The sequence below is a fragment of the Gigantopelta aegis genome, chromosome 4, assembly GCF_016097555.1.
Source record: "Gigantopelta aegis isolate Gae_Host chromosome 4, Gae_host_genome, whole genome shotgun sequence".
In the NCBI taxonomy this organism is placed as follows: Eukaryota; Metazoa; Mollusca; class Gastropoda; order Neomphalida; family Peltospiridae; genus Gigantopelta; species Gigantopelta aegis.
The window spans coordinates 50,727,552-50,753,560 of record NC_054702.1 but is presented as its reverse complement, the minus strand read 5'-3'; the positions used below and the strand labels follow the sequence as shown (position 1 = coordinate 50,753,560).

The following is a 26,009-nucleotide window of genomic DNA, read 5'->3' as shown; positions in this document are numbered from 1 at the left end:
GTAATATTTTTTAGTGTAAAATTGGTGTACTCCGATCAGGTTTAGTCAGTGTACTTGTTTAAAGCAATATATGGGGGGGGGGGGGGGGGGGGGGGGATTACAACCGGCTTCGGTGGTGTAGTGGTTAAACCATCAGACATAAAGCTGGTAATTATTGGGTTCGCACCCAGGTACCGGCTCCCACCCAGAGCGAGTTTAATGATATCAATGTGTAGGTGAAAGGTCACTCCACCGACTTCTCTCTCACTAACAACTAACCATTAACCCTTTGTCCTGGATAGACAGACCAGATAATCGAGGTGTGTGCCCAGGACAGCGTGCTTGAACCTTAATGTGATATAAACACGAAAATAAGTATAAATGTATAAAGTAATGAATGAATGAAAAAAAAAGAAGAAGAAGATAACTGGAGAAGATGCGTTGTCCTTTATAGGATATGTTACTCTCAGGTAGGCAAAGGTGAATGGAAACGTTCACGGGCCTACTCTTATTAATAAACTAGCCATTAACGCTATATAGTAACACAGCGTGTATAATTGTGCTCTCTGGCCTTTTGAGGGCCTGCAAGCCCTTCATAACTACCAAGGTCTCCAATTAAAAAATAAAATAAAATGTCCAATGGATGAAGAGGATGAATCCACATGTATATATATATATATATTTTTTTTTTATATAGGGGATGCAGTATCATAGTAAGCTGAATAATTCTAGTGATGAATACGAAAATGCATATTATTATTGTACTTTAAAAAACTGGTCTTAAGCTAAACCCTTTCACTAAAAACATCCTTTGTTTATATCGAGTAATAATATATTTACTATCTGTCGTTTACAATTCGCACCTCCCTAGTATCCGCAAAACATCAATGTCGACCCGCTTCAGTAGGCCCAATAGTTGATTTCTCCGATACAACCAACACCCAAGAACTGGTCTATGAAAGACGTTTGCTTTTTGTTTCTACGTGATCAACGATACTATAGATAATAATTCTAACACTTTAAAACATGTGAACGTCAGTTGGCACAATTCGAATGTTAGTTAGTTAGTTAGTTTTGCTTAAGGACACCACTAGAGTACAGTGATTTATACATCATCGGCTATGTGTAATTCGAATGTGTTTCACTATTTTCAGTAAATAATGGTATAACTAACATTCTAGTTAGGCCTACTCCTTGATTAAATTATGATTACACGACACAGTTTTTCTTAAGCCTGAACTCTTCATATATATATATATATAAAAAATAATTTATTCACTTAAACTTATTGTCCGATTAAGGTTCAAGCATTTAATGTCAACTTATTTTCGCGCTTATATCCAATTAAGGTTCAAGCACGCTGTCCTGGGCACACACCTCAGCTATCTGTCCAGGACAGTGGGTTAGTGGTTAGTGGTTAGTGGTTAGTGAGAGAGAACTCCCTCTGGGTTGGAGCCGGTACCGGGCTGCGAACCCTGTACCTACCAGTCTGTAGTCCGATGGATTAACCACTGCGCCACCTAGGCCGATACGGTTCAAGCACGTTGTTCTCTGTAGAGAATGGTGGTTATAGTGACATAGGAAATGCTATTAATTTACCTGTTAAACCTCGCTCTGGGCATCTACCATTGTCATGTCCGATTGCTTAACCACTACCGGTACAAAACCCACAAAAAGCCTGGTTTCTACAATTATTATGTAGACACAAGTGTGGTTAGTCATGCATGCATCCTTTGTTGACAAAAAGACCGGCGTGTCTCCTTCATATTTAAGTATCAGTGAAGTGAACTAAAAATAGAGTGAATTTCCAACATCATGAACACGTCAACTGAAAATGGTAATGGACTTAGTAAAAAGTCGTGATGATAACGAGCCCACGATCATCAAACGTAAGGATGAATCAAACATCTGATGTCGTCAATGGTAGCCGGATAGTGGTTTGTCACGATTGAAGTTAGTAAGTAGTAACTGGTTGTTAAAAACCGGGATTTCTTAATGCCAATGGCATAATTTAAATGCAGCTACAGGCGTGTGAATAGTAATGTTTTTTAAAATTTAATCTGTCCTATGCAGAGCAGCTGGCAATGTCAGATTCTGTGCACAAGATGATATGTACATATAAATTAACATATACATGTATAATTAAATACGTTTGTTTGTGTGTTTCTGTGTGTGTTTCTGTGTCTGTGTGTGTGTGCGTGTGTGAGAGAGAGAGAGAGAGAGAGAGAGAGAGAGAGAGAGAGAGAGAGAGAGAGAGAGAGAGAGAGAGAGAGAGAGAGAGAGAGAGAGAGAGAGAAGAGAGAGAGAGAGAGAGAGAGAGAGAGAGAGAGAGAAAGAGAGAGAGAGAGAGAGAGAGAGAGAGAGAGAGAGGGGGGGGGGGGAGAAAGCGAGTTAAAATAATTAGGGTCGGCACTTTTGTCTAGATAAGGTCGGATTCCATGAAACACACACTTTGTTTTACGCCTAACATTCATACACAAAATAGAAATTCATAATAATAGTTTATTACGATTACCTATTACTACTATGTTTATTAATCTAATATTTACATCCATTTGCATTTGTATAACTGAACATATATTTCATACCACGTATCATTATTTAACGTTACCATTATTTTTATTTATAGAACTTGAATGTCACGTACGTGTTACAAAAGGACACTGGAATCTGGACAAGTTTGAATACAAAGTTTCCAATTGGAGTTAAACGAGTGAGGACATATACTACAGAAAACATGTGGAAGAAATACACAGCACGTCAGAAGTTATCAAATCAAATAGCCGGGAACTCTAACGGTAAGGCAGTAAAATGTATTGGTGGTTTATATCATTCAGGTCAAATAGGGCTTAATATACAATAATTCAATATTATAATTTATACACACACACACACACACACACACACACACACACACACACACACACACACACACACACAGACAGACAGACAGACAGACAGACAGACACACACACACACACACACACAGTATATGTAAGGCCAATGTATACGTACGTACACACACAGACGCACGCACGCGCGCACACACACACACACATACATACGCACGCGCACACACACACACACACACACACACACACACACAACACACACACACACACACACACACACACACACACACACACACACACGCACATATAGTATATGTCTTAGCCAGAGTAAACCGACACGATTTCATAGTACTGCTTGTCCAGAAATCGTTAATCTATTAGCAATCAAACTCTGCCTAAACCGGATGCTGTCTTTTCCGGATTTCGGATGCAAAAGCTTCTGAGTGAAGAAGTTGATTAGCGAGAACGTCCTAATTGCTCCCCCCCCCCCCCCACCACCACACACCCTGGGACTGTACTCAACATACTTGGCCGTATGGTCAAGTACAGAGTTCAGCACGATGGTAACGCGGCCATTGTCACCCGTATTTACGGTGACAATGGTCCGCGTCGATCCACCAGTATAACAGACCAGAACAGAACACAACTTTATGAGACTCAGGCCGTTATGCAACAGCGTAAGAGGAACATACATATTCTGATTTTGACAAGATGGTTAACAGTAGGATACAAATAATAATACATTGCTTGGTACATATATGAATACAAATACAAATACAGTACATGGCATTACATTATAGAGATACAAAATATATGTGTATTAACAATATAGATACATTCCGTGATGTAGAGATATATTGTAAAACATAATTATTCAGAATATTTCAGTTACAACTGTGTACTTTACAATTCTTGACATCACAATATATAGATATAAATATTTAGTGTATTTAAATTTTTATAAACGTGTATAATTTGATGTAAAAAAATAAATAAAATAAAGTTTAACACTAAAGACGTAAAGTATATCAAGTATAGTTGTATGTTGACCTTTAGTTTCATTAACTGGTTAAAGTATGGTGATTTTGATTGTTGTTGGGTATTTTTCAATGTTGTTTGGCGTTTAAATACTTGAAACATTGTATTCATGAATTTTGCTAAAAAAAATGTAAGTGTGCTTATTCTAAACATTCTTTCCGGGTATTATTGAAAACGAACTTAGTCATTGGCGACGTCAGAGGTTAAGCCCGGTGTAACGGCCCAAAATATATCCTCCGCCAAACTATACCCGGTGTTAAAGTGGGCTAGCCTGTTTTATACCCCTAACCCTAACCCAAACCCCTAACCCTAATCCTAACCCTAACCCTAACCCTAACCCTAACCCTAACCCTCATTTTTTATTACTAACCTGTATACAAAATAAATAAATAAATAATCTGGACTAGAGAGGTATATTCTGGGCTAGTCCAGTTTATATCCCGGGGTATAAAACAGGTTAATTTGGCGGCGGGTATATTTTGGGCTATTACACCGGGACAGGCGTGTTCGAAACTGTAATGGTATATGGACACGTAAAAAAGGTTTCAGTCAGTCTAATGCAAATTCACAAACAAAAGACGTAGTAGTAATTAGCTCTGTCCTCACCGGCACGCGACTTTACCTTTTGAACAATGACGTTAGTTGCCCAGTAAGTAAGAAACCAAAGTGAAATGAAATATTCTCTCCTCTTTGAATGTTAATTGACAATGAACCGCCCGTATTATTATTGTGTGTTCATACATATAAGCCGTCCCATTCTGCTACAAAATGTTTTTTTTTTTTTTTTTTTTTTTTTGTAAATACTTTCAGTTTGGTTTGACATAAAAAGAAAGTAAAGTGTTTTGCAAATAACAAACCCACAATATGTTTGTGTCCAATTTAGAAAATAATCAGCTCAGAAATAAATAACTTGTATTAAATTCCATAGTATGAAAAACAGGCGTTCCTTGTGGGACGGACTATAAGTGCATTGTCTCATTATCTTATTTACGTTGGTATTTTCCGCTTACGATATCACAAGAACCGTAAATGTATTTATACCGGCACTCTGTATAAACCAGTGGTGGATCCAGAAAATTCATTTAGGGGGACCCCAGTGACATGAGGCAGAATGCCAAGGGAACCTTGGGGGAGGTTTGGAGGGGGGTGAAAATTAATATATAATAAAACTATAATTGTCGCAAAATTTAGGGGGGGGGGGGCGGGCCCCTGGCCCCCCTAGACCCGCTTCTGTAAACCGGCATACTTCATCGATCCCAAGTGAGTCCACTGTATATGTTAATGACTGCCTATAAACCGACATCGGTGGTATAGTTGTTAAATAGGTACTTGGTTCGCATCCCAGTACCGGCTCCCACCCAAAGAAAGCTTAATGACTCGGTGGGTAGGTGTTAGGCTACTAGACCGACTTCTCTCTCACTAACCACTAACAAACTAACCCACTGACAGACAGTCCAGATAGATACGGTGTGTGGCCAGAACAGCGTGCTTGAACCTGAATTGGCTATAAGCACAAAACTAAGTATAAACAAACCAACACTGCCTCTCGACTATATGGGTTTTAACGGCTTAATATCGAGATGTAAGGTCGATATGCCAACATCTTTCATTACTAACCATAAACGTCTGATTCTAATCAGTCCACCACGACTGGTATATCAAAGACCGTGGTATGTGCTATCCTGTCTGTGGGATGGTGCAAATAATAGATCCCTTGCTACTAATAGAAAATATAGCGAGTTTTCTCTCTAAGACTATATGTCAGAATTACCAAATGCTTGACACCCAATAGCTGATGTTTAATAAATCAATGTGTTCTAGTGGTGTCGTTAAACAAAAACAAACTTTAACATGCACCACAAATAAATAACGACTAATCAAGCTGTGACAAAACTGATAATTTAGCGTGTGTACAGGTCCGCGTGTCTTGCCATAACAAATATTGTTCACGTTCAGTTATATTTCACTGAAGAATGAACACTGTTTCAGACCCAGGACAGCTCTGTGCGAACGACCTTGAGATGGCAGACTTGCCCTCCTCTCAGTCGATGGCTGATATCCTAGGAGCAGACGTCGGTGAAGACGTCTTTCAGAAAGAGGTAGGTCAAGGTCATCTTCTGACCCATATTTTATATATGTCATATGTGCGAATGTTGTGTTTTGTTTTATAATGTAATAATTATGTTAATGGATATACATACTTTTGAACAAAACTAACTCAAAACACCGATTGTTACAATGTGCAAAGATAAAATTGCGGCAATAAAATATGTGGAACATTTAAGTCTGTTTTGTAAAAGAAAGAGGCAAAAATAGCTACAACAAAGATCAATACTTTTATTCACTAATCAGAGTAATTATTGTCGTGTTCACCAGAATAAGACTACAAATTTAGCTAATTTACCTCTAATATAAACCCAGTTTTATTTACATACATATAAAAAGAAACCCAAAATCTAGATGATTTCTTATATTATTAATTAGTTAAAATGTTCGAAGTATCATTATTTTAACTTTAATCTATTTCTAATATGTCTTTATTATATAGTTTTTCCGATTTAAACATAACAATTTATTTTCAACAGTCATCACTACAACACTTTTTAAAAATTATACTGAACTAAATATTTTGTACAATGAAACAGTCTGTAGAGTACAGTGGCGGATCCAGAAAATCCATTTAGGTGGGGGGCCCAATGACATGATGCGGAATGCCAATGAAACTTTGACATTATTTAGAAAGATGGGGGCATTTGGACGTTTGATGATCTATTATATATGAAACTGTCTTGGGTTTGGGTTTATTTGTACGCGTATTATAACACACTGAATAGATATTAAAGGTAAACATTTTTTTTAAACATGATACTAGTTAAGAAGATGGGATGGGATATTCCACCAGAATCTTTTCAAGCGCACTTAGTCTGAGCTATATTTCGTCTATACCCCCCCCCCCCCCCCCCCCCCCCCCCCCCCCCCACACACACACATCCCTGGTCATGTTTTCTGAACTGCTTCAATTTCCCAGAGCTTTGACTACATTGATAGGCCAGGATTGTATCCAGGTTTCAAATGTGGGGCACAGTATTTGACGTGAACCTTTGCAACCTTAAATTCTCGTGAACCGTCAATTTGTTATGTGATAAACAATGACCTTCTAAAATTAAATGACGCAGACTTCAGAAGCACCTGTTTGGACACTTGCAGTAGGCCTACCTCAGAAGTCAAATTGATACTATGTCAATACAAATCAGTGTGTTTATAAATCATACATTTGGAACGTTGAGGTAATACAAAACCTTAGTATTGGTATGTTAGGAATAGGTGATTCACCGGTTACGCCAATACTTTTCATGTAACCGTCGGTGACATAAATATTTAAATCACGTGAACTATTTTCTTGTTAGCTAAGATGTACACGCATATTGAAACCATCTTAGCCGCATATGTCAGCATGCAAACATCAGCTTTCAGATTATTCCTAATTAGTCCTGTTTGGACCAATCCAGCTAATTCAAAGTATCTAATATCTGTCAGTGTCTGGCTGAGGATTATGCCAGCGTCATCCCCAATGTAACTAAAAGACAGTTATTCCAAAGGTTCAAATTAAGTATATATACTGACATACAAGCAATATAGGATGAAGATCATGTTTAGAGCAAAGTAATCCCTGTGACCTAAATCATAGTTGATGGCTGCCATATTTTTTATAGTTTACTTTTGCGAATATTGTGTTTTGTTTGTAATGGAATACTTATATACATATATGTACAAACTTTCTAAAAACAACTAACTCAAAATCCAAAAGAAAGGACTTTATAGAGTCTATAATGAGTTGTTCTGGTCGAGAACCTCATGTTGGGTTTGTGAGCAAAACAATATGAAAGAGCTGTAACGGCGTTGTCATGGTTTGGGTGGTTGCAGGTGGCGCTCAAAACTCAGACTCAGTACGTCGGTCGTCAGGAGGCAGAGACTGAGGTGATGATTGACTGGATCATTAAAAAACACGGAAACAAGGACAAGGCACTGCTGTTCGTCGTGTCGGAAGTCTCTACAGAATTGAAGGTAGTTGTGTTTTAAAGCTAATACACACACCGCCCGGAGATTGCTGTCATTTTCCAGCTAGCATTTTTAACGACTAAGATACATTTTTTCGTTTAGAACATCAGCGTCTGTACGTTTAATGTGTTACTCATCGCCCTGATGTTTGTTGCTGCTTAAACCTGATTATATTTCCTAATATATACTCTTCAAAATAAATGGGGAACCTGAAATATTAATGTTGATATCAACTATTAGACCGAACATACGTTTTGACCACAGACATCCTAGTAAAGAACGTTCAGGTCTGTTTATCATCACACCGAAACACATTCCATAATTTGCACGTGCATCACGCAGTTGTCCCGTACACGTGCGTGGGGTGTCATTCTCGATTTTGACAATTTCCAGGAAGGTCGATTAATCACCTCGTGAAACATTATTTCTGTCAATCTTTTTCATTCTGTTGATCATACAGTTGTTATTGTTTTGTTTTTTAGTCATTTTTATTGTTTGAATTTGCGATTTACTGATAAAAAAAACGTCAACTTCCAAATTTCACTTTTGACCCCAATCGTCCTTCAAGATCTTTGGTGGTCATAAAACCTACTGTAATACTGAACCACCGGTTGTAATGTTTGCCCAATTAATTCACTATTTTGTCACTTGTAAATTCTTATTAGAGTTCCCCTACTTTTAAAAAAAAATATATATGGTTTTTCGTAAATTATTAGAAAGTAAAATTCAGTTAGAACTACAAAATATATTAGGACCACCAGAAACATGGATATACAATGTAAAAGACAGGAAAATGTATTAAATGCGTAAATGAAGTCGCTAGAAGAACTACATTAGTTATAATGGCAGGAAACTCAGAACAACCTCTTAGCACAAATATTGTGCGTGTTAACATTAGAAAGATAAAAAGATTGCTCGTTCATTGGTTGTTGGTTATTTGTTGGGTGGGGGTCGGGGTGGGGGAGAAGAATGTTAAACGAATGTCTTACATTATTATGAACTCACTTTTAAATATCAATCGTTTATTAAACACTGTCAGGTATTTTGACTTTTAAAAAAAAAAGTATTCGTACTTATTCTCTTTTCACCGACTCAACCTTTTGCATAGCCGTACGGGCTCCCATTTTTGTAAGGAGCATCATGCTTTTTGCCCGAATTGAACGAAAATGCTCGGATCTGATCAACAACATTTATTCATATTAGCATTGTGGGTAGAATGATGCAAATAAATGGTGAAATGGTTTCATGCCAGCTTATTTTAATCGAATATCTCTATCGTGTTTGCCCAAATTTGAGGATTTGCTCCAATCTCGTACGCTTATGACCTTTTGCAAGTAGTATTAGAACATTATAGGTATGTCATGTGTTAGTATGTACTCTCAAATCTGATGACAAACAACAGTCTATGTCTATATGGTTGCTGTAGGTTTCGTCTCTGATTCTCTAGATCACGTTCTAGACATTACCAATCATAAATGGGACTGTCCTCAGTGTATTGCCACTGTAACATGTATACGACGGACAGAACCTTTTTAACAACCACAGGTATATATCAACTGCATTTTGTTGTTTAGAATATCAGTGTTTATATATCCAATATGCCTCTGATCGTCTTAATATTTGTAGTAGTTCAAACTAAATTGGTCAAGAATTTCGTGCCTGCAAAATATCGGTATATGTATAATAGGTAATAAAATTACGTTTGAGCTACTACAATCATTAGGTCGACCAGGAACACACTGAATATACTAACACTGATGTTCTAAAGTAGAAAATGTATTTAATTTAGTCATTAAAATGCCCTTTTGGTCGGAAACAATTCAACAATAGCAGAAAATTCAGGATAATCTCTTTAATTGAGTTGTGTGGGTGTGGATAATATTTGGCATGCTTCCATCAGAGAATTGCTCAAGTACCTCTGTCGTGGACACAAAAATCTGACGTCGCCAGTTCTGTCCAAGACAAGTATTTTGCTTTATGGGATCAGATATTTGTGAACAACTTTCTCCTTCGTGTTGTCAATGCGTTCATCTACAGGATTCCTCCCTGAATTATAAATCATTAACTGAGTTGTCTGTACAGGTTCAGATATTTGTGAACAACTTGCTCCACCGTGGTTCGAACCCGTCCATCAGCGACTGCGAGTGGCAGACCCCACTCCATCACGCCGTCAAGCGGAACTTCAAAGGCGTGTGCGCCAAGCTACTGGAGAGTGATGCCTTACCGCACGCACGAGACAAACATAAGAAGATGCCTTATCATCTGGCTGTTGAGTCCGGCAATGATGAAATCGCCGCCATGTTGCTCAAATACATGCCAAACAGACTGTAAGTTGAATGAATAAAATGTAATTACTTAAATATATTTTTTTTTTTACAACAAATCTTGAAGGAGGAGGGTGGGTAATGTATGGAAAAAGACGTAGCTACGTTTAAATCTTGATTCATCATTAATTATTTCAAATTAGCGATAGTAAGAAAGTATCCCAGTTAGTACTGTGGGCTCATCACCTTGTAGTTGTATTAACATTAATATTTCGAGTTGAAATTTTACTAACGTGTTATAGGACCCCATGTTCAAATGAAATACTTAATCAATTTTACTAGCGTGTTATAGGACCCCATCCCCCTCGCCAGCATAATGTCTCATCTCTAAGTAATATTTCCGTAATATTTGCCAAAAAGCTAATTTGAAAATCAAATAAATACAATTCTTTAAAGAACCTTATTCTGTGACATTTTGTTTGGCTAACTACTAATTTGAATTCAACTAAAGATTTGTTGACACAATTCTTCAAACTGCTAATACAGTGTAGTTTCGTTTGTGAAGCTTAAAGCCTAAAAAGTCCGTTTTAAGCAGTATTTTGATTGCTCGAATGAAAGGACGGATATAGTTGGAGTTCTCGGTAAGATAAGAATTTATTGTCAAAATCATATTTTAAATCGAAAACAAAAACATAGGAATGTCGTGTTTTGTTATCAAATTTAACTCCAAACTTTAATAGTTAGGTCTACTATTAACGTTGAAAGACAATCGGTGACCATCAAAATAAACATCACTAACACTGAGTACATGTGTATTGTTTTGCTATGTGATTTCCTTTCAGTGTCAGGGAACTCCATTTAGCGGACGACAACAAGTTAGCCGAGTGTAGTCTCCATTCTTTGTTACACAAAGACATGATGGTAAGATTAATAATTAATAACTACATAGATTTCTCAACTAATTTCTAACAGTCAGTACTTAGACGCTTATCTTAACATTCACGGACAGACTGGCAGTGTTTGTTGTTCCACGGCACATTTGGGATCCTGATTTCTATGATGAAAATTTTGAATATATATTTTCCATAATAGTGGATTTGCTACAAATTATCTGATAATTGCATTGATTAATTGGCATCTTCGTAGATTTTTGTGGGTTCTAGGCTCCACTAAATTCATTTGAGAGGTGGGCTTAAATTGTTTGGCTGCTCAGGTCTTTCGTTAAAATTCTAGCGAATTTATTTAAACGACTGTGATCTATATGATTTCACAGTATACAACTATTGGACCACCATGGTGCATCTTGTCAATAAATATAGTATGAAGAAGCCAAATCGACTATTTTGTTAATGTTAATACGACACGCGAAGGTGCCAAAAACATAACAATCTCAAATGCATCATTACCACCATCACCACCACCACAACCATTACCATCGTCACCACCACCACCACCAATATCACCACTACTACCATCACCACTACCACCACCACCACCAATATTACCAATACGACCATCACCACTACCACCATCACCACCACCAGAACCAATATCACTACTACTACCATCACTGTCACCAAACCAATATCACCGCTACCACCGACACCACCACCACAACCCATATCACCAATACCACCATCACTGTCACTACAAAAACCAATATCACCACTACCACCAGCACCACAACCAATATCACCACTACCACCATCACTGTCACCACCACAACCAATATCACCACTACCACCACCAATATCACCACTACCACCATCACTGTCACCACCACAACCAATATCACCACTACCACCACCAATATCACCACTGCCACCATCACTGTCACCACCACAACCAATATCACCACTACCACCATCACTGTCACCACCACAACCAATATCACCACTACCACCATCACTGTCACTATCAAAACCAATATCACCACTAACAATATCACTACTACCACCATCACTGTCACCACCACAACCAATATCACCACTACCACCATCACCACCACCAGAACCAATATCACTACTACTACCATCACTGTCACCACCACAACCAATATCACCACTACCACCATCACCACCACCAGAACCAATATCACCACTACCACCATCACTGTCACCACCACAACCAATATCACCACTACCACCATCACCACCACCAGAACCAATATCACTACTACTACCATCACTGTCACCAAACCAATATCACCGCTACCACCGACACCACCACCACAACCCATATCACCAATACCACCATCACTGTCACTACCAAAACCAATATCACCACTACCACCAGCACCACAACCAATATCACCACTACCACCATCACTGTCACCACCACAACCAATATCACCACTACCACCACCAATATCACCACTACCACCATCACTGTCACCACCACAACCAATATCACCACTACCACCACCAATATCACCACTGCCACCATCACTGTCACCACCACAACCAATATCACCACTACCACCATCACTGTCACCACCACAACCAATATCACCACTGCCACCATCACTGTCACCACCACAACCAATATCACCACTACCACCATCACTGTCACCACCACAACCAATATCACCACTACCACCATCACTGTCACCACCACAACCAATATCACCACTACCACCATCACCACCACCAGAACCAATATCACTACTACTACCATCACTGTCACCAAACCAATATCACCGCTACCACCGACACCACCACCACAACCCATATCACCAATACCACCATCACTGTCACTACCAAAACCAATATCACCACTACCACCAGCACCACAACCAATATCACCACTACCACCATCACTGTCACCACCACAACCAATATCACCACTACCACCACCAATATCACCACTACCACCATCACTGTCACCACCACAACCAATATCACCACTACCACCACCAATATCACCACTGCCACCATCACTGTCACCACCACAACCAATATCACCACTACCACCATCACTGTCACCACCACAACCAATATCACCACTGCCACCATCACTGTCACCACCACAACCAATATCACCACTACCACCATCACTGTCACCACCACAACCAATATCACCACTACCACCATCACTGTCACTATCAAAACCAATATCACCACTAACAATATCACTACTACCAATATCACCACTACCACCATCACCACCACCACCACAACCAATATCACCACTACCACCATCACCATCACCATCACCACAACCAATAACACCACTACTACCATCACCGTCACCACCAAAACCAGTATGGCATAACTGACCACCAAAACCAACAGCACCACTACCAGCATCACCACCAAAAACAATATCAGCACTACCACCATCACCACCAAAACCAATATCACCACTACCACCATCACCACCAAAACAAATATCACCACTACCACCAAAACAAATATCACCACTACCACCATCACCACCAAAACCAATATCACCACTATCACCATCAACACCAAAACCAATATCACCACTACCACCATCACCACCAAAACAAATATCACCACCACCACCATCACCACCAAAACAAATATCACCAATATCACCATCACCACCAAAACAAATATCACCACTACCACTATCACCACCAAAACCAATATCACCACTACCACCATCACCACCAAAACCAATATCACCATCACCACCAAAACCAATATCACCACTACCACCATCTCCACCAAAACAAATATCACCACTACCACCATCACCACCAAAACAAATATCACCAATATCACCAATATCACCATCACCATCACCACCAAAACCAATATGACCACTACCACCATCACCACCACAACCAATATCACCACTACCACCATCACCACTAAAACCAATATCACCACTACCACCATCACCACCAAAACCAATATCACCAATATCACCAAAACCAATATCACCATCACCACCAAACCCAATATCACCACTACCACCAAAACCAATATCACCATCACCACCAAAACCAATATCACCACTACAACCATCACCACCAAAACCAATATCACTACTACCACTATCACCACCAAAACCAATATCACTACTATCACCATCACCACCAAAACCAATATCACCACTACAACCATCACCACCAAAACCAATATCACTACTATCACCATCACCACCAAAACCAATATCACTACTATCACCATCACCACCAAAACCAATATCACCATCACCACCAAAACCAATATCACTACTATCACCATAACCACCAAAACCAATATCACCACCAAAACAAGCAATAAAATTTCAAATGATTTCATATTGTCACAGAAATCTGTTATGGGTATACTGGACTGCATGATTGATCCTATCGGCAAAACCGGCCATGTTCGAGTATTCTATCACCTCTTGGAATCGGACGAACATGGCAGGACCCCTCATCATCCAGAATTCAGTTCAAATTCCAAGTCATGTCTGCATCTTATATCCAAAGGGGGATTTAAGGTATGTCCTGCAATAAATGTCACACTAGCCATAAACTGGTTGTTAGTAAATTCCTTACTCTGTGATCATGAAAGTTTGTTTTATTAAATTTGTTTTAGCTTTATTGTCATATTTATTGTTCAATCTATTCTATTATGTAGCCAAACCAACTTAAATATTCACTTCTGTTAAGCAGCCACCTGTTTAAAGAGACCAGGAAACTAAAATAGCCTAATACTAGTATATATAGGACAATGGATCTGCAGTTTTGTAGAGGCCAACTTTTAGTACAGCAAGATGTTATTCATCTTCGTCTCATTATTATTAATACATGTTTGTTATTATAATAATGAAATTGTTATTATTTTATATAAACTTGAATTATTATTATATGTTGTAGTCTATTGTGTACCATGACGTCGTTCGACTTCTTATCCGTAGAAAATGGAAGCTGTTTGCTAGATTTAGATTTCAGTAAGTTTTTTCTCTTTTAATTAAAATTAACTACCAAGTTCACCGCATTAAATTCATGAGGATTTCTCACATACTGAGGTTTAATTTTAGTACTGTAAGAAGGAAAGCTGAAAATGGCCGTATTAGTTTATGTGATTTTGTCTCCAGATCTCTTGTTCTTTCTCCTCCATCTTTTTCACCATTTGTCTCTTTCTCTGTTTGTCGTTTTTTCTGTTCCTTTCTGTCTGTCGCTCTTTATCTCTCCTTTTCTGTCTATCTCTCTCTCTGTCTGTCTTTGTTTCACCTTCCCTCTTATGATTTCACCAATAGCAGATGTATTTTTTGTGCTGAGATGTCTTTAAGCATTAATTCGTTCTTCCATTAAATTAATTAATTAATTCAATCATTCATTCATTCGTTCATTCATTAACTCATCGTATACATAAACACTGACTGTCTATTGTTTTTTTTTCTTTTTTTTCAGAATGAACACGTTCATGTATTGTTTGACGCTAATTGCTATGACTTTTTCTGTCATAGTTGCTACTATGGCGACGGAGCCTGCGTCCTATGTGGGCGCTCTTCAGATTTCTCGTGCCGTCACTGAAGTGTGGACGTATCTTGTTGTGATGACGACATTCTTCATTGAGCTCAACCAGTTCAGAAAGTGAGCACCTTCTCTATACTCACACAGTATTTTACAACAGCTCAGCATCAATTTAGATATACATGTCAGGGGTCGAAATGGTACCACGAGTATTTGTCTTTTATGTTTATGAAATGTGTTTTGTTTAACGACACCACTAGAGCACTGATTAATTAATTATCGGCTATTGGATGTCAAACATTTGGTTATTCAGACACGAAGTCATCAGAGGAAAACCCGCTACATTTTTCTTAATGCAGCAAGGGATCTTTTATATGCACTTTCCCATAGACACGAATGCACATACCACGACTTTTGACTAGTTGTGGTGCACTGGTTGGGACGAGGAAAAAACCCAATCAGTTGAATGGATCAAGCGAGGCGGTTCGATCCTGAGACGCAAGTACTTCAAGCGAGCACTCGACCAACTGAGCTAAATCCCTCCCCTATCTTACGTTTATATTCTCACATTAGTTTGAGTCAATCAGTTTTGATTCGGGCTGGTATATTTTGTAGTTTACCATAATAATTTTGCTGTGTAATTAATGATGTTTGTCCTTCGTTAATGCAGGCACAAACTAGATTATTGGAAAGACCAATTCAACTGGATAGACCTGAGCTCGTCATGTCTACTGATCGCTGTTTTGCCGCTACGCTTCACGTACAGACAGGAACAGTGGTTTGTTTACTCCATAGGCTACCTGTTGTGGAGTCTCAGGATATTTAAATATGCAGCTGTATTTAGGTAATTGAAACAAATATGTATTGAATCAATCTCTCTCTCTCTCTGTCTCTCTCTCTCTCTCTCTCTCTCTCTCTCTCTCTCTCTCTCTCTCTCTCTCTCTCTCTCTCTCTCTCTCTCTCTCTCTCTCTCTCTCTCTCTCCCCATTGAACCCTTAAGAACTCGCTCTAGGTTGGAACCAGTACTGGGCTGCGAACCCTGTACCTACCAGCCTGTAGTCCGATGGCTTAATCACGACGCAACCGAGGCCGGTTATCCATTCTCAATACGTTTGTTTTCTTTTTCCATTTAATTATTTAATTCCTACTTCATGCGGTGTATTGTCATAGTAAGTGAATCTACATATGTTAAGCGGCAATTAGATGCATTCTCTCCTGGGTTGTCATGCCACGATCAGAAGAGATCAGGCCCTTTCTAAGGGCCCTATGGGCAACATAGGGAGACACCCTACAGCACCAAGACGGTCATAATAAAGAGCCACATTCGGAATACTAAAAGCAAAACCTATTGGCTCTCTTCACTATTTCAATTAGAACGACCATCAAAATTGCGCTAAATTTCCTTCATGTAAACGCGCACCTCTTCCTCTTTGACGCTTGCCAGTGCAGGCGTTCCCTCTCTACAACCCTCCCCCAACTCTTTCCTGTCCTGGACAGAGGGAACCGGCCAAGGCCGGTCCCTGTGACCAGGATAGGCGTGTGCTACAACAGCTTACTCTGAATGTGCACGTAAATCTCTTTGTCATTGTCATTGTCAGATGCATTCCAGTCCTACTTTCTTAATTGATACACAGTTGAGATGTCGGGACTGAATGGGTACTATAGTATTCCCGAAGGTGTGAAGATCCATTATTTGCTGCACCTTAGCGCTGTTGTTAAAATATCTCTTTTATAGACCAGTAAACATTTACTGTGGCCGCTTAATTTGGGATCCGATTTATGTATTGCTGTAATGAATGTTTTATTTTTCTTTAAATCTTCTTTTGTACATACATATAATTATATCTATCTATATCTAACTTGAACATATAGAGAATGTACTGTATATACAAGATGCATTTGATAGCAGACGTATTGTTTAACCCAGACAGACGGGAGCCTATTCACAGATTCTGTGGCGAATCCTCGAGCACGACTTCATCCAGTTCACGATTCTGTTCGCCGTCATTCTGCTCACGTTCAGCGGGTCGTTTGTTCTAGCCCTGAGAGGGGAGGAGTCGCTTCAGCTACACTCAGAAACCAGGTAACATTCTGATTCAGGCTTTTCTTTATTATAAGTTTTTAGTGTTCACATTCAGTATATAATTGTTAATTTCCATAGTTTTATAGACCTTTATATCACGAATGAATGAATGAATGAATGAATGAATGAATGAATAAATGAATAAATGTTTAACGACACTTCAGCACAAAAGACTCATCGGTTATTGGGTGTCAAACAATGGTGTATGATGAAGATTAGTTTACAATTCTAAAACTATTAATGAAATAAACGCTATGATTAGACCATGGAAACAGTGTATGTAGCTGTGGTAAACAAATCAATATTGCACCAAATCAAAATAATGAAAAACATATTTGAAAACAGATGCATAAAGAACTTGTTCAAAAACTCCCAAGAGATACTGAATATATGCTGTATTCGCCACTCTCAAGGAAACCCATCAGAATGTTGCCACCCCTGCACCACGATGGGGTCTATATCACAAGAGAGAGAGAGAGAGAGAGAGAGAGAGAGAGAGAGAGAGAGAGAGAGAGAGAGAGAGAGAGAGAGAGAGAGAGAGAGAGAGAGAGAGAGACAGTGATGGACAGAGAGAGAGAGAGAGAGAGATACAGAGAGAAATGGGGAAAGAGATATTGTTGAAAATGTTAATGTTTTTATTTAACTTATACTAATTTTTCTAATACTGATATTTTTACAGTAACTTTTGGAATATTCTCTTCACGGGTGTACGTTCCCTGATTGAGGCGCAGCCAGTTGTAGAATATACCGGTCCGGATGGATACAAGTAAGAAACACTCACTGAACTTTGTTTTGATACCAATATGCCTGTCAATAAGAGAAAAGTACTTTGAAAAAGAGGAGGTTGCCTTTAAGTGCAGAATGTTGTATGAGATGGTGAATTTTATAGACTGCACAAATTAAAATGCATTATTGAACTTAATTATTAACTAAATAAATGAACTGAATTACCGTAATTCAGTTTAGTTATTCAGTTAATAATATTCAATTAATTCAGTGGCTAATTGTTTGGCAACAGGTATTTTCGATTCAGGGTAAGCCCTGATTAAGGAAGTGATGTACTGAACTGAACTGAATAAAAAAACCCTGAATTACGTGAATTCAATACTAGTAACTGTTCAGTTCACATTTGTTTTGTTTAACAACACCACTAGAGCACATTGATTTATTAATAATCGGCTATTTGATGTCAAATATTTGGTAATGTTGACATTTAGTCATAGAGAGGAAACCCGCTACATTTTTTTATTAGTAGCAATTGATCTTTTATATGCACTATCGCACAGACAGGATAGCACATACCATGGAATATTTGGTAATGTTGACATTTAGTCATAGAGAAAACCTGCTACATTTTTTCATTAGTAGCAAGGGATCTTGTATATGCACTGTCACACAGACAGGATAGCACATACCATTGAACACAGTTATCTTAAAAAACAACCCCACGGAATTACTGAATCGAATTATTGAATTGAATAACTAAACTGAATAATTTCTTGATTCCATTATCTGAAATTCTGCATTCCTGAACTGATGGGCGAGACGTAGCCCAGTGGTAAAAACGCTTGCTTGATACACGGTCGGTTTGGGATCGATTCCCGTCAGTGGGCCCATTGGTACACCAAAGGCCGTAGTATGTGCTATCCTGTCTGGGATGGTACATATAAAAGATACCTTGCTGCTAATCGAAAAGAGTAGCCCATGAAGTGGCGACCTCGAGTTTCCTCTCTCAATATTTGTGTGGTCCTTAACCATATGTTCCACGCCATATAACCGTAAATAAAATGTGTTGAGTGTGTCGTTAAATAAAACATTTTTTTCCCTCTTCCTGAACTGAATTTCCAGGACTTTGAGCACGATCCTGATGGTGGGTTTCCTCTTCACGTGCTGTGTGATTCTACTCAACATCCTGATCGCTCAGGTCAGCGACACCTACCAGAATGTCCAGCGAGACGCTCAGCGTGGCCTGGAACTGAACCGGGCATGGATCATCACCAGGGTGGAGCTCAACAGCCTCTTCATTGGCAAGGTAACACAACCGGCCTCGGTGGCGTTGTGGTTAAGCTATTGGACTACAGGTTGGTAGGTATAGGGTTCGCAGCCCGGTACCTGCTCCAACCCAGTGCGAGTTCTTAAGGGCTCAGTGGGTAGGTGTAAGGCCACTACACCTTCTTCTCTGCGACTAACCACTAACCAACTAACTCACTGTCCTGGACAGACAGCCCAGATAGCTGAGGTGTGTGTGCCCAGGGCAGCGTGCTTAAACCTTAATTGGATATTGGCACGAAAATAAGTTGAAATGAAAAAAAGTAACACAACAACACTTCTTATATGCAAATGTGGAATGTTCATATGCAATCAAGTTTATCATTATCTTTATCTTATGCATCAGGCACGGCGGAAGCAGTAAACATTGGGGAGGGGGGGGGGGGGGCTGACTGAGATCGAGGGCGCAAAGCAAAGTTTCTAGTGGTTTCGGGGTATGCTCCCCCGTACAATTTTGAAAACTAGATTTCTTGAAATGCGGTTTTTCTGCATTCTACAAGTAAAATTCATTTCTGCCTTAATATTTGCTACCAATAATATATTTTTTATATTCAGAATTATTGTGGGGGCTAGAGCACCTCCCAGTTTCCCCTGCTGCGCCGTGCCTGTGCATTACAACTGCAGACAGACAGACTAAAATTAATGTTTAACGACACTCCAGCACAAAATACAGAACGGCTATTGGACAGACAGACAGATAATCTATTGATGCCTCACCTTCACATGCATCACAAACATATACAAAATATAAGAAATATAAATATACATAAGCCATTTTATGGAACTATGAGAGATAAGTCACGAATATGAAATATGAAATAAGTAACTAGTGGTGCAATACATACTTGAATACCATAGGTCTGTTTCGGAATTAATTAATTTTGTTTTACTGGTGAATAATAACAATATCCTATATTGTAAAAGTAAGTTTTCCATCTAACATTCACCGGCGAAACTAGTTAATTAACCTCTATTCTGAGTAAACAGTCTGGACAGGCAGGCGACATCTGTTGCCAGATTAGGTTGCACAAAGTTCAGTTCAACATAACGACCAATACCAGTCTTGGACAGAAGTCTGACGAAGTCAGAGGTTGTGCCCACGACAAGCGTGCTTGAACAGTTTTATGATGGAAGCACTCCAAAAATTACCCATACCCATAAACACCAGCCATTATCTGTGTGTCCCAGCAGCGTGTTCAAGAGGGCGAGCGCTTCTAGTAAGGAACAGCAAGCGCTCGCCCTCCTGAACGTGCCTAATGACTGTATTCCATGAGCTCAGACTTTCAGGCGGAACGAGCGCGATTACCAAAAAATTGCGCTGCTCATACTGATAACCACAGCATCAAACTGTCCGTGTTCCGCGCCTGTACCGCGCCCGCACAGCGCCAACAACTGCGCACATGCAAAGCGGCCTTTACCTCGTGTTCTATACAGATTCACGTAATTGGCTTATTTTTTGTTCCAGTCAGTGTACCACGCCTAGTATATCAAAGGCTGTGTTATGTACTATCCTGTCTGTGGGATGGTGAATATAAAAGATTCCTTTCTACTAATGAAAAAAAAAAATAATAAAAATAGTGGTGTTTCCTCTCTGAGACTATATGTAAAATTACCAAATGGTTGACACCCAGTAACCGATGATAAATGAATCAATGTGCTCTAGTGGTGTCGTTAAACACAAACAAACAAATTTATGTCAAAATTACCAAATGTTTGACACCTAGTAGCCGATGATTAATAAACCAATGTGCTCTAGCTGTGTAGGTAAACAAAAGCAAACTTTAACAAATAGCCGCTGATTAATAAATCAATGTGCTCTAGTGGTGTCGTTAAACACAAACAGACTTTACCTTTTGTTCCCAGAACTCGCGGATCAGCAAGTACGTTGAGATGGAGGAGCTAACGAGTCCGGGCGACATCCTGGAGAAGTGGGAGAACCCCCCGCTCAACGAGATCAACAAGTACATCAAGGACATCTGGGACAGCCTCGAGTCACACAAACTCACGCTGCTCACAGTCACAAACCGCCTGTCTCGGCAGGAGTACGCCCTGGCCAGGATTGAGTGAGTACATATAACTCGCAAAAACGCCAAACTTATTTCAGAATCATTTCTCCGTACAAGAGAGCGTGACGTATAGACCAGTGTTAAAACGCTCGCTTGATGCGCGGTCGGTCTAGGATTGATCCCCCGTCGGTGGGCCTATTTGGCTATTAATCACTCCGTCAAGTGCACAACGACTGGTATAACAAAGGTTGTGGTGATTGCTATCCTGTCTGTGGGATGGTGCATATAAAAAAAAATCCCTTGCTACTAATGGAAAAATTTAGTGGGTTTTCTTTCTACGACTATATGTCGAAATTACCAAATGTGTAACATCCAATAGCCGATGATTAATAAATCTATGTGTTCTAGTGGTGTCGTTAAACAAAACGAATCTTTAAACTTTCTCTGTACAAATTACCAAATGTTTGACATCCAATAGCTGATAATTTATAAATCAATGTGCTCTTGAGGTATCGTTAAACAAAACAAACTTTATCTTTCTCCGTCCACGATAGAGGATACTGGTAACAATCATGTACGTGACACATGGTAACAAAGCACATATTACGAGATGTCTTCATGAATTCTTTCACCGGCCTCGGTGGCGTAGTTGTTAGGCTATCAGTCTACGGGCTGGTAGGTACTGGGTTCGGATCCCAGTCGAGGTATGGGATTTTTAATCCAGATACTGACTCTAAACCTTGAGTGAGTGCTCCGCAAGGCTCAATGGGTAGGTGTAAACCACTTTCACCGACCAGTGATCCATAACTGGTTCAACAAAGGCCATGGTTTGTGCTATCCTGCCTGTGGGAAGCGCAAATAAAAGATCCCTTTCTGCTAATCGGAAAAAGTAGCCCGTGTAGTGGCGACAGCGGGCTTCCTCTCAAACTCTGTGTGGTCCTTAACCATATGTCTGACGCCATATAACCGTAAATAAAATGTGCTGAGTGCGTCGTTAAATAAAACATTTCTTTCTTCATGAATTATTTTATTTGAATTTGGTTCAGAAAATGTCAGCAACTGGGGCGGGGTGGGGGAGCATTTATAGATATTTGTCTTTCTGTCCTGAGTGATGCCCCTGACTATCCAGAGACAGGACCCGGGATAGACATGCTCGAAAACTTAGTGGTATATGAGCATGTTAAAATTATCCGCATAATATTTGGAGTTGGGAGTGCAATATCCCGATGACTCAGTAAATGTAGAATTTTTGTATTATTTGCTTTGAGAAATTGCCTACAGAATCACCATTCATTAACACTAATTTAGATATTTTATCATACATATTGTTATTCTAGAATAACATTTATCAAAATTAAAGAAACGTAATTAGATACGCGAAATCACATTTGTCAACAACAACAACAACAACAACAAAAAACAACAAAAAAAAACCCCAGAAGAAAATACACCTCCACCTACAAACGTAGCTCATGGCATTTCCAGACTTTTCATCTATAAGTGATACCTGGTATTCTCGGGTTCCATGACGGAAAATACTAAATGAACCAATTATCCAATGTACTCCATGTGTCTTGAAATGATAAGAATTTGATTTTCTTCGTGTTTTTTCAGGAACAACCTGTCTCGTCTGCTCCAAGACAACGACTCGATTACATCTACCGTGGAAGATCAAACTAACATCGAATCACAGATATTGAATCCAACTAATTTAAATATCCATATTTCACCAACAGATGACCCTTCACAAGCCACCAGTAGTAACTCAACACAGGAACAATAGATGATGAATTTAAAAAGAAAGAAGAAGAAGAAGAAGAAGAAGAAGAAGAAGAGGAAGAAGAAAACCCCCATTAAAAATCTTCGCAGGAACTTCGAAAATTGATATGTGATATTGTACGTCTTCCAGAACTTTTTTTTATCGGATATATTATTCTTTAACTTGCAGTGCAACGTTATTGAAGAATAATTTTTATAAGAAGCCGATTTGTTTTTAAAACATGAATATGTATGTACTTAATGTCACTTTGTTAATCATTGGCTGTTGATCACATCGTATGGTGTTGTCCGTTAGTGACGTCATATGATATTGTCTGTTAGTCATGTGGTATCATGTCATGTGGTTAGTCATATATCTTATTGCCTGTTAGTCATATTATATTGGTCAAATCAAATCATAGGCTGCTTATCCTATTGTTGTAAAGGCAAAAGGTCATTAGATATGTCCACTGACATTGATTAGGGATTTGACACGATAGATTGGGGATCGATCGTACGACCCATGACACCTCAAGCGAGTATTTTAACACTGAGCTACATCCACATTATTAATTAATATGTAACAGCCACAGTACACTTTCTGTTTGTATAATTAAAATACTTTTTTTTTAAATCGTTTTTAAATGCAAACAAACAAACAAATAAAACAAAAAACCCAACCAAATAAACAAAACACAAAACACAAAACAAAACTAATTACACCAAGGTTAATAAGCTCGTGTGTTGTTCCTATACTATCAATAAACATCGTTAAGTGTCTCGATGCATTTTATTTAATCTCATCGATTTTTTGCTTTTGCGCTCAGCTTATTTTACGCTTTTGCACTTAGCTCCTTTTCGTAAACTTGATACTAACTGTGTTCATCTCTATTTACTTTTTACTTTTTATCATGGCTTTTGTATAAATATATCAATGTCCTAGTAAGTTGGAAAAAAGTGCCTAATCCATTTGTGTTTCTAAATGTTTTTAAAAATGTGTTTCAATAAAAAAAAAAAAAATTAAAATATAATTAGATCTATTTCAATTTCAATTTAGTTTCAATTTGACCAAAAGAGAATTTGTATGTAATCTATTATAATGACGTAGCCAGTATGAGACATGAATTTCCCCAGATTTATTTTATTATTCCCATGACACTGATATTTATTTTACAGGTCTGGGTTTGCCTCGGCATTTTTCCCTCTCTGGCTACGCCCCAGGATTACCAAATATTTAACAACCATTAGCCGATGATGAAAAAATCAATGTCTCTAGTGATGTCGTTAAACAAAACAAACTTTAACTGTAACCTAGATTAAGAATATCAGTTAACGGAAATTGAAGAATAACTCGTCATAGGAAGAAAATTAAACTGGGCTGTCTTTTCTAACTAATAGTACTAATATATTAAACACTATAATTTGAATGGCAGCTTTAAATTCCTTTAATGCATTTGTCCTACCATAACCAGCATTAAGTACTCGGCTACGTGTCTGATAAATAGTGCACAGAATATTGTCATTTACTATGGTTAATCAAAATGAACTGGGGTATTAAGGAAATTTTTATATTTTTTGTTTATATACAAACATTATATTTATATATTGAATAACGTTTTATGCATTTTTACGTTAACATAAAAACAAATCTGGTACGTTTTACTATTTTAATAAACATGTTTTTAAAAAATTTTTATTCTGCTGTAATGTGTTATGTATTTCATTAGATTTGTAGTTGTGTTCAAATTTTGTGTTAATAGGTTTGCTTTTCAGTTTCCACTGAACATTCTGTTGTGTTACTGTACAGGGTTGTTCTCATGTAGTAACGACTTGTAGCATGCAATTTATAATACTTTATATTGTATGCTACTCTTACTGTGTAAGTTGTAGCTTGGGACCAAATTTAGATACATCTGAATTACATAAAACAAATCATTACTACAAGTTGCACAGTATGAATGCAATTTTAAACACAGTTACGAGTCAGAGTGCACAGACACGTTAAGACGCATAGTACTTGTGTACAAACTGGTTTTTATAAATAAAATGAATTTGATGGTTATACACATTTATTTAATTTTTTAATAATTAATTTTCTTTTTAAAAAAAGGAACAGAAAACAACAAAAACAACAACAAAATGACTTGTCTAACAATCTTAAATCTAGTAGCGTTTAATATTATTGTTGTGTGTATACCGATCAACTAAAATTGCGACCAGGATACTAAAATCACCAACTACGACATTTAATATGCGAGTCCAAGGGCGGACTCAAGAACTATTGATTAAAAAAAAATTGACATATTAATCACTAATACAATCACTAATACACACACTACATGAAGAAATCCGACTGGACCCCCTTTCTATAATGTTCCGGTTAAATACGTAGTTGCTAACGAGTTTCTTCCTGTAGTGTGAAACATGTGTTGTCAGGGAATTCGAAAATTATCGATGTAACGGTATTTAACGTCATTCATAGGA

At 38.4% G+C, this 26,009-nt stretch overlaps 1 protein-coding gene across 3 annotated transcripts in view; it reads left to right on the top strand.

The window, feature by feature from the left end:
• Positions 1–25,582, top strand: part of LOC121370686 — a 29,296-nt gene extending 3,714 nt beyond the window's left edge. The window contains exons 1-15 of one of the 3 annotated variants that reach the window (XM_041496087.1): positions 1,803–1,936; positions 2,609–2,777; positions 5,859–5,968; positions 7,794–7,934; positions 10,011–10,255; positions 11,035–11,113; positions 14,477–14,650; positions 15,030–15,103; positions 15,567–15,749; positions 16,300–16,473; positions 17,557–17,712; positions 18,392–18,478; positions 19,561–19,744; positions 21,625–21,824; positions 23,382–25,582. In XM_041496087.1, the coding sequence (XP_041352021.1) occupies positions 2,717–2,777; positions 5,859–5,968; positions 7,794–7,934; positions 10,011–10,255; positions 11,035–11,113; positions 14,477–14,650; positions 15,030–15,103; positions 15,567–15,749; positions 16,300–16,473; positions 17,557–17,712; positions 18,392–18,478; positions 19,561–19,744; positions 21,625–21,824; positions 23,382–23,550 (2,037 nt within the window). In that variant the 5' untranslated portion in view covers positions 1,803–1,936; positions 2,609–2,716 and the 3' untranslated portion in view covers positions 23,551–25,582. Of the gene's footprint in view, positions 1–1,802; positions 1,937–2,608; positions 2,778–5,858; positions 5,969–7,793; positions 7,935–10,010; positions 10,256–11,034; positions 11,114–14,476; positions 14,651–15,029; positions 15,104–15,566; positions 15,750–16,299; positions 16,474–17,556; positions 17,713–18,391; positions 18,479–19,560; positions 19,745–21,624; positions 21,829–23,381 lie in introns of those variants that run through there. The other 2 variants (XM_041496085.1, XM_041496088.1) reach the window with 2 other exon arrangements.
• Positions 25,583–26,009: the final 427 nt, after the last annotated feature.